At 36.4% G+C, this 14,117-nt stretch overlaps 1 protein-coding gene across 5 annotated transcripts in view; it reads right to left on the bottom strand.

Moving 5' to 3' along the window:
- Positions 1 to 14,013, bottom strand: part of DPY19L3 (dpy-19 like C-mannosyltransferase 3) — a 35,466-nt gene extending 21,453 nt beyond the window's left edge. The window contains exons 1-9 of one of the 5 annotated variants that reach the window (XR_004753887.1): positions 13,587 to 14,013; positions 12,437 to 12,546; positions 12,009 to 12,151; positions 11,059 to 11,192; positions 4,634 to 4,724; positions 3,644 to 3,765; positions 3,303 to 3,448; positions 2,129 to 2,252; positions 1,289 to 1,423 (exon numbers count right to left, since the gene is read on the bottom strand). Coding sequence is in view for 4 of the 5 variants with exons in the window: in XM_035337070.1 (XP_035192961.1) it covers positions 1,289 to 1,423; positions 2,129 to 2,252; positions 3,303 to 3,448; positions 3,644 to 3,765; positions 4,634 to 4,724; positions 11,059 to 11,192; positions 12,009 to 12,111 (855 nt within the window). In the remaining variant the exon portion in view is untranslated. Of the gene's footprint in view, positions 1 to 1,288; positions 1,424 to 2,128; positions 2,253 to 3,302; positions 3,449 to 3,643; positions 3,766 to 4,616; positions 4,725 to 11,058; positions 11,193 to 12,008; positions 12,152 to 12,436; positions 12,547 to 13,586 lie in introns of all 5 variants that reach the window. The other 4 variants (XM_035337070.1, XM_035337066.1, XM_035337068.1 and 1 more) reach the window with 4 other exon arrangements.
- Between the last annotated feature and the right edge of the window lie 104 nt (positions 14,014 to 14,117).

Here is a 14,117-nt window from a genome sequence, read left to right as displayed (position 1 = left end):
ATTTATATCTTGAAGTAGATTTAGTATTTTATACCTTTCCTACAAAAACCTGATGCTGTAATAAATTAGACAAGTTTAACACTTGCAGAGTGAGGAAAATATTAATTAGTTCGGATTTGGGAGATGTTATCTGTTTTCTTTAGTCATAAAACTGTATCTGTAGCCTCTCTAATGTCTTTCCAACCAAAGACATACAGCACAGTGCAGTATAGCAATTAAACATTATCTAATTTCTGTATAACTTCATTTATGTCTTTTCAAACTACATAGAACTATTATGACAATTTACTTGAATGCTTATGCTAAAAAAGTCAGCTGATTTTCTGATACAGTTGAACCAAAACACAAATTTTACCATTACATAAAGTGAAGTTTAGTCTTGTACTACTGCAGTGGTCGAAGTCAGTACCAAACGGACCATCAAAGTCCAATAGTGTTAAGTAGCACTTTTGGAAAATTAACATATTTTAATAAGTGCATTAAGTCCATTATAGTATAACTGGAGGGGATTGGACTAGATGATCCTTCAAGGTCCCTTCTAATTGCTAACATTCTGTGATTGCCAAACTTTAAGGTAGCTAATTAGTCACATTAATTGCTAACTTCAGCTTACATTTGAACACATATTGAAAATTTTAGATTTCATCTTAGTAGAATTTCACACTGACATTGAGTTCAATGTTTTCATCTTCTATAGCATGCTTCCATTTCTGAAGATTGACAGTACATGATCCCTTAATTTCCTAGTGACATTTGTTTTACTTTTTAGCTCATTCTGTTTAGCAACATAGTGATAATCTTGTTATTTTGTGGTGAATTTCAATGCATGAAATCTAATTGCTTCTTTTGAGCCCTCCAGCCTATTTTCCTCTTTTGTGGTACAGTGCCTACAACCTAACTTTCAAAAAAGGATGCAGAATTGTTGAGGCAAAGTTCATAGCCTGTTATGACTTCAGCTTAGGCAAAGATTTCTTGTGCCTTTTTTTTTTTTTTTCCTGGTCACTTCCAGAAGACATGCTCAAGCTGTGGTATTAGATAACTGTTGAGATGGTGTTTAAAAGCATTCCCTTAGTAATGTCAAAATATAGTTATGTCTAAACAAAACTAGACTAAAATTAACAGGAGTGAATTACATGAAGTGAAATAAAATCAGCTAAAAAAAATGTGTAATTTGATTATTCACTTTTCCCACTTAAAATACATGCACTATGATTATTCAAAAGCTGAAAGGCATACATGCAATGCTTCCATAGCTTGATGATGGAAAAGAGAAAAGTTTGGTTCTTACCTTTGCTGTGGGAAGCATGTCAAAGCAGTCCAGTATGAATAACGCCAATGCTTGTATCAGCATCATAAACTGATTAAATTGCCAAGTCAAGCTAAAGAGGAAGGTTGCTATGAATATAGCCAGAAGTGTCAGTCTCTGGGAGGGTGGAAAAAAGTTTTATTAAACTTTATTTTCCTTCATCAGAATGAAAAAAAAATCAGGGATTTGATTTATTTTAAATCCATTTTAAAATGTTAATACATGCTCTCTGCAGTAACTGCTTGTAAGATAATATTTTTAGACCTTCAAGCTCTTGCATTTACACCTGTATTTTATCACTGTAATATGTTCTGGTTTCAGCTGGGATAGAGTTAATTTGCTTCACAGTAGCTGCAAGAAAATGATGAGTTTTTAGATATGTTCAGCCCATAGATTGACATGCAGTGTGTTTTACTATGCTATAAATAGTAGTTGACTTGAACAAATTGAGGAGTAATGACTGTCAGAGTTTATCATCAATTCACTTTTATTTCTGCAGTTTGCACAACCTCCTATTTTTGTAATACAAATGAAAGCAAAGGAAACAAGCTTTTTTCCTGTCCCCTGTGCTGCTGTTTTGTATTCTATAGAGCTTAACTTTAAAGTTAAAAGCTTCACCATATTTTTTTCAATGCCGAGCATATATGTTTGTATTGCAACTAAACCTAAAGGATATTTTAATCTTTGTAAGCAATTTTTGTGTGTGTGTATACACATATATATCTTCAGTGCTATAAATGCTTTTTAAGTATTTTCTCCTAAGTTTTAGAGACAGTTTTCTGATAATAGTTTTGCTGTGTCATACTTGTAATAAATACTTACTTCTTGAGCTGGCTGCAAATGCGTTCTGAGTAGGTATGTGATGGCTGCAATCTGAACCGCAAAGAATGGTAGTGCCCAGTTTTCTCTTAAGGGAATGGTGAATTCTACTCTTGTAGTATCTATTCTATACAAAACAAACATTTTCATAAATTTAAAACAAACAGAACACTAACTTGAGTGACAGAGAGGCTGCAATGACAGGCATGTTTTGTGGTGTTTTAGAAATGGAGAATCTATCCTTAACATGCCTGGTTCTAAAAAAAAATATCATTATGAAGGTCCTGCAAATCTGCAAGTTGTTTCTGTACCTCAGCTGCTGTGCTTTAACTTTACTTACTGTGAGAAAAAAATATAGTATGGATTAAATCTTACTTCTGAAACACAGTTTGAGTAATTCAAAAATGAAATAATCAACCCCCCAAAAAAAAGCCCAGCATGTGGTATTTAAGTTACAGGTAATTTTACTTTGTCTTTTGGTTTCTGTAAAGCACATATCAAAATATGAAGACATCACAGTTCACTGTGATCCCAATGCATTGGATTTGAATACCACTAGACTGGTCAGAAACAATATTTTTGAATATTCTAACATAAAAGGTATATTACAGGAATTAGTACAAGCTCCCCAATAGGCAGTCATTACAAAACATCAATTAAAAGTTAAAAACACCACCAACACAGAACAGCCTATGTCACTAGTCTTAGCTTCATTCCAGCAGCTTAGTGCTGATATAAAGCCAGTTCCTCCATGTTTCTCTCTGAATGGAGATATCAATTCATAAAAAGATGATCTTAGGTTGCTTAAAGAATCCCTGGTGGGTGGATAGTAAGGCGAGACCTAAAGGGCATGTTAGCAGTTGTCTTTAACATCTAAGGGACCCTAGACAGGATATATCATCAGATCCAGGCATATCTAAGATTTGTAGCCCATTTCCAGAGACTAATTTACACAAAAATTTTTATTCTAATTTCTTGAAACTTCAGTCTGCATCTTCAACTCATTTTTGATTGTTTTCTAATTATTTTCTATTATTTTTTCCATTTTGTGTCTTATCTGGAGAGAGACCTTAAAGTTTATTTTTTCCTCAAACTAATCATACATTTGAAGGTTTAATGCCCTACCTTTGACATGAGGTAAAAATTTTTGGAAGACTGAATGCTGGATCTCACTTACCTGTTTGTAATATACCAGCAAGCTGCCAATAACCCTGAAAGCCATGTTCCACTAAGAAGCCAGCTTGTTACATACAGAGCAATGACATACACTGCCTGAAGTCCAAACAAAGTGTAGATATAAAAATAAACAGGCTCTAGATATTGCTGTAAAACACAAGAACACTGATGTTGACATAAAACACTTGGGAAGAGTATTATACTTAATATAAATTAGGTTTTGATAAATTAAAAAGGTATCAGAAATATTTCTAATTAGAAAATAACTGAAAAGGGGAGCTATGATTCAGTGGGCAATCTTCATAATGCACTTACAGTCTAAAGCCATAAATAAATGCCTACCTGAATTGGAAGAATCCTATACAGAATGCTGAGAAACACCTCCTGGTAAACATTCATTCTTTCAAGTATGTTAATTGTCCTCACAGATTCAGTTTTATTGTCATATACTAAACCATGTAAACCTTAACGATAAAGAGAAATTGAAATAGGAGATGGTCATTTTTCTCCCTCCATCTTCATTTGAACAGTGAATAACTTTTTCAAAGTATTTAGGATCTTTCACCAAAAACTGCATATATTGAGCCAAGGATTCAGATCACATTACCTCTAAATTACCTCTATGACCTTCTGAGGTCTTCAGCTTCCCTGCTGAGAATGTGACTTGGAGTGCTAATTCAAGTGCTAATTCAAGTACTATGTATTTAGTAATGTATAAAACATTTATTTTTACACTTACGTTCCTAGTATAGAGTTTGTGGTATGTACTGCATCTTGAGAACTATTCTTGTCACTACTTTGAACACAGGTGATGTTAATATTGACAAATGTAGTATAAGCAAAATTGCTAGGGAGCAACATTTAAGTGTCTAGAAAACACGATACTATCACAGAAAACCCTGTCATTGTATATGGTTTGCTTTTGAAAACTGCCATTGTGTCACTTACTGTATAGGCATACAACAAGAAATTGTCCCTTCCCACAAATAGCTCATAATTTAAGTTGAACAAGAAGAGAAGAGTAAAAATGAGCAATATACTGAATAAACCAGCAAGGCTGAAATCTGAACAAATATGAAAGTTGTCTCTCAAAGAAATTGCCTTCCTCTGAAGGTGAAGGTGTGGCACAGAAACCAATGTATCTCTGTGAATCTGATTACCTCCTTAACTTAGTAGCTCCCTGGTGGATAAACAGAACAAATCTGTCTCCAGTACAACTGTTACACCATCTTTCACAGTTATGGTATTCCTTGTCCTCAACTATATTTGAAAAAATGTTAAAAACAGTCAGCTGGCAACACAAAGTAAAACTTACTTTACAGTTTACAATACCTTGCTGTATGGAAGCAGCCTGAATCATCTGTTTGTAGTATGAGTAATAAAGTCCACATTCTGTTCTGAATGAAATTTCTCTTTCAACTTCCTGCAAGTTAAAGTTCAATAATAAATTCACTTTCTATTTGCTTTTTGCAATCAAATGAAACTGCCATGTTTTTCCATCAAGTCAACCCAATGGATACGGTAATTAGTGAATTTTGGTACCAATTATATTAAACTTGCCTACGTAAGTAAACTTCTAATATTCTGATCTAATTAATTTCATTGGATACTCATCCAAATAACAATTACTAAAGAGTCAATTTTACAACGGAAAATATATTTCAAATTTCAGTATAAATAAAAACATGAAATTCTAATTCTGTCTACACTGGGGGAACTGGCCTATTCAGTAGTTTGAGTCTTTGGATTTATGTATTCTGTGCAACTTAGTTTAAATAAAATACACGAACAATTTAGGGTGAGAGGCAAAGGGCTGAGGCATTGATGCTTCTGTTAACTATAGAAATGTGCATGCCTTTGGTGGTTCTGATATGCAGTTCTGAAACATTTTAGATCTTTTACTATTTTTGTATTATTCAATGTTTAGATAGGTGTAGTGGCCAAGGGGTGGACTTTAAAACTGCATATGCATACTCCACGCATTTAACCTTTTCTTCCAGATGCGGTTACACTGTAGTGCTCCATGGCTTTGCCACCTTAAGGCTTGATTAAATCAGTGTGCCATACTTGGGACTACACCATAATCCCAACTCTGAGATTTCAGCTGGCAGGGTAATCTGCTGCCCATTTCCTAAAAGTTGCTTCTTGCAGGAAGCCAGCTAATCATTACTCTCACACTTAAAATATAGGTTAAAGAAAAAATGATTATTTACTTGTTTTTAGGCACAGGTAGAGTTATTTTTTAATCCAAGAATGTTTATCTAAATTATGTGCATTTCAAATTCTACCTTTTTCTTAGCTGATGCTAGACGTCTAGTGAAGCGTGAAAGCTCTCCAGATAAAACTGCTCTCAGACAGGATCTTGGCTTAGGAATTTGTTTCCTCCTATTAAGTTATTAGTTATGAAGATCTAATGAAACTTTAAAAAAAATCAGCCTTGGATGACCACATTTAACCAAGATAAGACTGCATGAACAGCCAGTTTGATGAGAAATAATAGGCATCTTATACAAAATTATTTTCTTAATAGTGATCTTTGATAGTAGTGATCTTTCAGTTTTGATAAATACATTCCTTCAATTCTGTTAAGCAGTCAATTAGAAAAGGTTAATATCCCGATTTGAAATACAATGATGTCCCCATATGCAGTGTAAGGAAGTCATACATTAAGAAATTTTGGTGAGATTTCTAAAGATAACGTTACTAATTTTTTTGTTTTGTTTTGTTTTACAAAATTACTGAAATAACAGAATGATACTGATTCTGATATTTTTATGAATGCCATTCTGGTTAAAGCAACCTTGCACAGAATTCCAAGACCTTCACCTCTCTTAAATAGTCTCATCTCTTCTGCTGGCACGGAACCAAAAAATTTTAGAGCTCACATCAAGCTAGACAAAAATCATGCTCCTCCTTTCTCTACTGCTCAGTACACCATATCTTAAATCAAAACACATGTTTTATTGAAGTATTGACAGAATAAATCAATATTAGCTCTGGTCTGAGAAAAATCAACACATAAAAATGCATCTGATTCAAAATAAGTCCACAATTAAACTCTCCAGCTGCTCTGCAGCATACAAATAATTATAATACCAGCAGAAGAAACTGATATTGGCACTAAATACTAAAAGCTACATACTTAGCAAAATGAGAATGCTGGATTTTGAATGAGCTCTATTTTCAAATTCATCACTACTAAAGTCTTCTAATACCAAAATACCAAAAAGCAGCTAATTTGAAGTGTTAAAAAAAAAAAAAAAAAAAAAAAGGAAGAAGAAGAAATGTTAACATTTGGAATTTATTAAGGGGGAGAGCATAGTCACAGAGGGGGATCTAATTAGCAAAAATGCATTCAAACGTGATTATATTGTAATCCTGGCACCAGCTGTATTCAACCAAATGCTATACTTTATGAGACAAACACTAGTGAGTTTTACATGTGTTTCACGCTAAGACAACATCTGTTTTATTCACTTGCAAGACTTTTCCAGTTCGACAGCAATTTATACTTTTCCTAGTATTCCATGTCAATAAAAACATATGGACTTATGGGTAAGCATTATAAAAGCAGGTTTGCCTTACTGTGTATTCAATTTGTACGTGTTCAACAAAGAAGTTATCACTGTTATAAAAAAAATCCTCCAAGATATAGTATGGCATATGATTTCAATTTATGCAATTGTAGTCTAACAGTATTAACCATTCAAAACAAAATACAAAGGACTCTTCCTCTCTAGGGCAGTACAAAATCCTGGAAGTCAAATTTCCTCAAGCTCCCTAACCGAGTCATCTCAGATACTGAGCAATCAGCCAAAGTCTGAGTTGAGCTTTTCTACAAATGAAGAACACAAGCAAAGCTCTTATTTGTTTTACCTTTTAACAAAGCTAAAGCACAATTTGTATTACTGAAAATATTCTTCAGCTGTTTAATTTAAGATCAGAAAGATTTGAAAATCAACTCAACCATACAAGTGGCAACTCAATACAGATGGCTGTTGTCATCATTTCTAGTTGCAAATCATGCCTTCAGCAAACGTATTTAATCCACATACATGGTCTGTTGCCTGGTTAACCTTATGCCCTTCTGATAGGATGGCATGGCTCCTACTCAAAAGACTTTTGATCTGGGGGCACCCAACAGCCCCTCAAAGTGTACTTCTTTGGAAAGATACCACTAAAGTTTTGGACTGCCCTCCCCCTGTTTATGGCTTATATATTCACTTTGGGAAGTTCTAATTAGCTGGCTATCAGTTTATCCATTTTTTTCTCATCTTTATTTTATATTTAGGATGTAAAGAGGTAAAATAGAGGTACTCAAAGAAAGAACCTCAGGCTTTTTATGTTGTATGTCTGAAAAATCTGAAGCTTGATATTTTTATTCCTGGTTTCTTGCAAGCAGCAACTTTATCAAAGGAAAATTGAACAGCAGTCATCTAAATGCTTACTCAGAGGGGATGAAGAACAGATGAAAGCTCTGAATGTTTAACTGTTTCTGTTAGTGTGTATTTGTTGTGTGGCCTTGGCTCATTCCTGTTTGAGGCTTCTTCTGAGTTTGCATTTGAACAAGCAATACAACAGCTGACAGGAAAGGTGATGAAATTCCCCCTTTTTTATTTCTGTAGAACAGCATGTTTCCAAAATGATACTACTCTTGAGAAACAATCAATAAACTATCAGAATTACTGAAATACTGGAAATAGACTTGCCAGAAAATTGAGAACGGATTTTTGGCTAAGAAACCTCTTTCGGCTCCTACCATCACAAAGAGAAATGTTTATTGTTTTGATGCATATGAGAGGAGATTCAAGCTTTTTTTCTTCAAATAGCTTGACCAAGATAAGTGATTGTAACCTTCTCTGATCCCTGCTAGAAGTGCATGAAAACACTGGTTCTGATTATGTGACATGGTATTTTGCATTGTAATTTTTTTCTGCAGTTTTTTTCGGGAGGTCTTGGGATATATATATACATATATTTAAAGGCAAATACCAGTCATGCACCATTTTCATAGCCTAAACCACTCTTCAAAATCTGTTTTTTCAGTTTTTCTGATAAGGAAACAATATTATATGCTTCTCCAATGACCATGGCAAATTTATAATAGCAGGCATATTTATTGGCAACTAGGAATAAGACTCACACGTACTGAACCAGCTGAAATCACTACACTGTTGAAAGCTATGTTTAAAGTAGTACAAAACAGTGTAACACACACAGACCACAGTTCCTGGTAGTCGGGTGAACCATTGCTGAAAAACACCCAAAACTGAAACAGCTTTTTGTTGACTGTAACTGAAATTACAGAAAGGCAATCACTGCAAGTGCACACACAAGTCGTGACTTCAATTACATTGAAGTTACAATTCCTGACTTCACACAATGAATGCTTTTTACTTCCAATCTTTAAGGCTGAATACAATTGGTAAAATGCATAATTCTATAACTAAGCAATTGTGATGTTCATGTATCAATGTTGTCTTAATTCAGAAAAAAAATCCACCTTTCTACCTAAACAGTATATGTAAAAGCTTCTGTCTAGTTTAGTCCAAAAGTCCAAATTTTTAGTCCAAAATCTTTCAAAATTCTTGTATTTGCTTAAGATAGGAAAATATTTATGCTTTGGCTAAATTATAAAATGTTAGAGGAAAAAAAATATTTCATTTATTTTCCAAAAAAATTGTAAGGATCACATACAGCTTAGATTCCTTAACTTGCTAGTCTGACTTCTCACCATAAAATAGGTATACTGGCAAGTTAAATGTGTATAAAATATGGATACTGAGATGTGCATACTGGCATGAAAATTAGTCCTGCCTATATTTAAGTTAACATTAAAACCTTAGAAAGCTTTATGTTAACCAAAGTGAAAGCATGGTCAAACTCTGGCCTGGCAGACAACTATAGACTTGAATAATTCTCAACATTCTTTGTATTTGCAAATAAACTGCAGGGGTTGCTACCTGTTTGTTTTCAACCTGTAATATATCATTTAAGAACAAGTCTTTTGCAGTACTTTTGAATCCTTCTTGGAAAGTAAGCATTTACAAAACTAAATTGCATTTGTCTGATCAATCAAAGTATAGTGATAGTCTTCTACATGGGAAGATATCCGTAGAACCAATTAAAGTTGAGAATGTGCACATACAAAACATAAATAGACTATTTTCACTGAATAATACATACATATTCATACAAACATAAAAAAATACTGCTTTTCACTGCTCCAAAAAGCAGTATGTATAAAGTCTGTCTGATTTTGGCTCTGTGTTAAAACTGGTTATTTTATCTCTAATAATATATGAAATCCCATTAAAGCTTTTCCTGTTGCTGTCAACTTAAAATTAGCCCTGGGGGCACCCAGATTCTCTGGTGGAGTTAACATCTTTGACCTTGTATTATACATTCTTCAGTAAGAGTATCCATATGTTTTTCTCAGTTAACCTGCTGACAGATGATTTTAATACTTTTTAGAATATTTCCATCAAATTAGCTGAAATTGTTCAACATACTCCAATGTTACTAGTTATCATATCAATTCCTTAGGATGGAATGAGAGCTACAGAGACAACAGACTAAAAAAAATATCTATATGGTTAGGGTGTTTTCCAGTTTTGAAATTTAATGGCATTCTGTACTTAATTATCAAATAAAATGGTCATTTCATCCACTGGGGGGGCAACTTAATTGCAACTACAGACTTGCTTCTCTTAGTGTGCTGTGACCCTCTGTGTCAGTTCAATAGAAGAAAAATAATGTTCAGACATGGACTTGTAGCCATTTATATTTGTACTTCAAAATACCTGTGGAATTCAACAATACTTGCTTTTGGAAGGAAAAGGCAAATCTGAGGTGCACCTTATATGTATATAATATACAATCTATCTCTATATCCAGAGAAAGATGACAGCAGGAACAAAACACTTTATGTATAATACAGCAGTAATTGCTTCGATAAGTACCAACTATTTTTATTTTCAATATGTAAATGTGTCTTGGACAGGAAAAGTGCCTATTATAGAAAAGAATCATATTACAATACAAGTGTTCCAGTTAAACATAGGTATTCTTTGTATAACATAAAACATGGAGACCTAATAGAGCCTATCAATTTAGGCATTTTCAAAGAAAAATGACTCACCTGTTTCTTTTCTCTGGTTAAATTTAGATGTGCAGACAGCTGTATTATTTTCCCATGCAATGATTCTGGGGAGAAAACTAGTCAGTTCTGGATCTCGGGAATAAAAATTCCCCTTCAGTGTTTTACATTGGTAATTGTCTGAAATGTATTTTGAGGTTTGCGCATTTAGGATAGTCTTATATAAGATTAGTATTGAATAGTAAGAGACTGTGCCCAAATTGTATAACAGGATCACAGTTTAAATATGATTAAAGAACTGTGTGCCAGGATCTTATGTACTGTTTTTAACTGTTGTTTTGTTTTTTTGGTGGTGGTGGTTTTGGATTGCTTTTGCTACAAGAGATGTTTATAAAGCAACATATAGCAGAACCATTGCTGTCCCTCAGGCAGCAGAATAATGGCACAGCTGTGTAACAATGCATTTAGAGGAAAAACTGGTGAAAAGTATTTATTTGTGGGGAGGGAAGCACAACTTCTGATTTTACATAACAAATTAAAAAAGAAATATTCTATGATTTTGAGCAAGTTACAAGACAAATAGATAAATGAAACTTCAACATTCTTATTAAAGCTCTACAAAAGCACTGATTAATGAAACTATGAAAATGACTGTTACCTTAATATTGGAAAACCACAGGTCATTTTCATGCAGTGTAGCAACATAAACAGAAGTAAGAAGTCCAAGACCAATGGCAACAATTCCACCAAGAGTTAGTGAAAGTATGTTCCACAGCTTTCCACCTGTATGATCTTGGAAGAGAAATATTAGACTGTAACTGTGAAGAACGTAATTCAATTTCAATGAATTTTGGAAACTTGTTGATACACTGCCTGTGCTAGTACAGCTCACATTCTAGCAGCAGGACACAGGGTTTTGAGTGCTCTTTATGAAGTTGTGTTTTTTGTTTGCTCATAGCAACTCAAGTACGTGCAAAGTGAAATAAGGTGTGCCTTACTTGGAAAATATAGTTTAAGAACACCACAACGCTATATAAATCTAGATAAATATAATATCTAATTTATGAATCTAAATTGGAATATCCTCAAGGGCATCTTTTCTAAATTAAGGCTATAGAGGATGACTGTTAAATCACAGAGATATTAGATCTTCAAAGTTCTTAATATCTCTGCCTGTTTTTTTTAAACTTAGCTAAACTTTGGCTGTCCTGCAGCCAAAAAGCAAGGGTTTGTAGTTCAAGTAATATTTCATATGCAGTCTGCTTATATTTAAGCACAATTGATTAGAGGTTTTCAAATCTTTTTATGTTACCAATGATTTCAACTGTGATTCCTTTAAAAACTGATGACAGCTGTAAGAAATCTGAAAATGCATCACTTTTAGTAAACAGAAAAAAATGTTTTCACTGATTTAAATTAGAATTTTAAAATGGAGGTGAGATTGCCATGCAGTAATCTGCATGCTCTCTGTTTCATCCAATTAATTTTGGTAATACTTATTCATGTATGAAAACTTATTTGGTACTTACCTATTTCTAACCTGCGTCTAAGACAGATATCAGAAGCTGAACACTAGTACAAAATCATAATGTCCTAATCATTACCTACCAGACAGAACTTTCCCATCAGACTTCACATTCTTCTCTTCTGAAGGCTGATCTTCAGCTGCTTCTGTGACTTTTCCACCCCTTCTCTGTCTTATGGTCATCATGATGACAGTCACTTTAATTCATTATTCTTCAGTCTGACTCCTAAATGGACCCATACAAGCAATGCATCTTCCTACCCAACATTCAATTAATACTGCATCAAATGTCTGAAAACAGAAACATATTTTATGCCATCAGAGACCTTAAATTACGTGTGTTGAAATGCATCTCACCAAGAACTTTTTTTTTAAAAAAAAGATTTTTTTTTACAACTCAGATTTGATATGAAAGTATAGGAAACATTACCCTAAATCTACTCGTTAAATTCAGAATTTTCCATACTCTTGACAAGGTTTTAGAATGGATCATAGTTTTGACTGCCCTCACTTTTTGGGTCCTTGACTCAAAATGCCTATCAGGCTTCACTTCTTTGAACAGTATGAAGTATCAGCCCTTCACAGAAAAAAATGTTCTTTTAGGCTATTTTAGTTGGGTACCTAGAATAGAGAACCATTTGTTTAAATCCCGGCTTTCAGGAAATCCCCCCAAAGTGGGCCATAAAATGCAGACACGTTGCCAAAGAACATGGGCTATAAAAGACTACAGTGACAGCATTAAAAAAATCTTTGATATTTTGTACGATCAAAGCCTCGTAAAATTTAAAAATGTTAAAAAACAAACAAACAACAACAACAACAAAAAACAACAGCTAGTCATTCTCTTGTTAATTCACAGTTCTCTCTGTTCTGTGAAAGTAGGTCAGAAGTAAAATTGCTTCACCCTGCCATTCTGCAACTAAAAATCAACAATATCCTGTCCTGAATGCAGGCGTTACCATTCCCGGAGTGCAGACAGGGGTACTTGTGTTACCAACGGTGTGAGTGAGTGATAACGGAGCTGCTCTAAGAAATATGCCTCAGCTGTCTGCTCTTTGTGGTTTTAAAGTTTTTGCAACTAATTAGCTTCAACTCTTTTATTTACCCCTGGGGGGGAAAACACACACACACACACCAAACAACATGCACGTGGAGGGAACTATGCAAGCATGTATCTGTTTGTAAGTAGCTTTTTTGTATAAACCCAATAATAACGTAATAGGGGGCAAGATGGTTATCGCAATCACGCTCTTTCGCACTGCTGGCTTTCTTTAAAACGCCCTGTGCCAGGGGGAACGCTTTTGCCAGGTATGCCCGAGGACGGCAGGAGCTGAGGGAAGGAATAGAACAGTCCCGCCTCCGCCCCCACAGTAGCCTGCGGAGGTGAGGAAAGACGCGGCAGGGCAGGGCCTGCGGTCGGGCCCGGGGCCCCGTTAGGCGAGGTCGGGGCTAGGCCGCTCGGTGGCTGCTACGGGCAGGCCAAGGGATGAAGCGGCCCTTGGGCCGCGCAAGGGAGGCAGGGGGGCCGGGCCTGGGACTGTGGCTCCCCACAGAACGGGTTGTGCGCTGCGGCCTGCGCGGCCTGGGGCTCGGCTCCTGCCCCGTTTTGGACCGTCACCCCTTCCCCACCGTCTCCCCCCCACCGCCGGCGGAGCCGCTACCTGCCGCCGTTGCGAGGGCCGAGGGTCGCTGCAAAGCGGCGGCGGCCGCCCCTAGATGCGGCTCCGGCTGCGCGGAACCGCCAAGGCCCCGCCGCGAGGTGGGGAAGGGGCGGGCGTGGGGGCGGCCGCGGTGCGGGCTGCTCGGCCCCGGCGGGCGGAGCGGAGCCGGGGGGGAGCGGGGCTGGGCGGCAAGGGGCGAGCCGAACGGGGGAACCCCTGGCGGGGAAGAGCCCCGCCGTGGGGCGCTCTTCGGCCTGCAGGCCCTAAGTGAGCCGCCGAGGGGGCAAGGCCGTCAGAACTCGGTTTTGGGACCCGTACAGCCCAAGTTGCTCGTCCTGGGCGCTGCCGGTAGCGACCGGCCGCAGGACTCCTCAGGGGGAAGGCGGAGGTTTGGGTGGTGCTGCCCTTGCGGACCTAACGCGGCCACGGATTTCTCGTGTAAAACACGGCAAATGGGTCAGGGGAAACCAGCGGGATCGCAGGGTGCTTAGGGAGGAAATAAACTTCGGCAGGATGCTTAGGGAGGAAATA

Source organism: Oxyura jamaicensis, chromosome 11 (assembly GCF_011077185.1).
Source record: "Oxyura jamaicensis isolate SHBP4307 breed ruddy duck chromosome 11, BPBGC_Ojam_1.0, whole genome shotgun sequence".
NCBI lineage: Eukaryota > Metazoa > Chordata > Aves > Anseriformes > Anatidae > Oxyura > Oxyura jamaicensis.
Note: the sequence above shows the minus strand (reverse complement) of the source record. Positions and strands in the feature narration are given on the sequence as shown.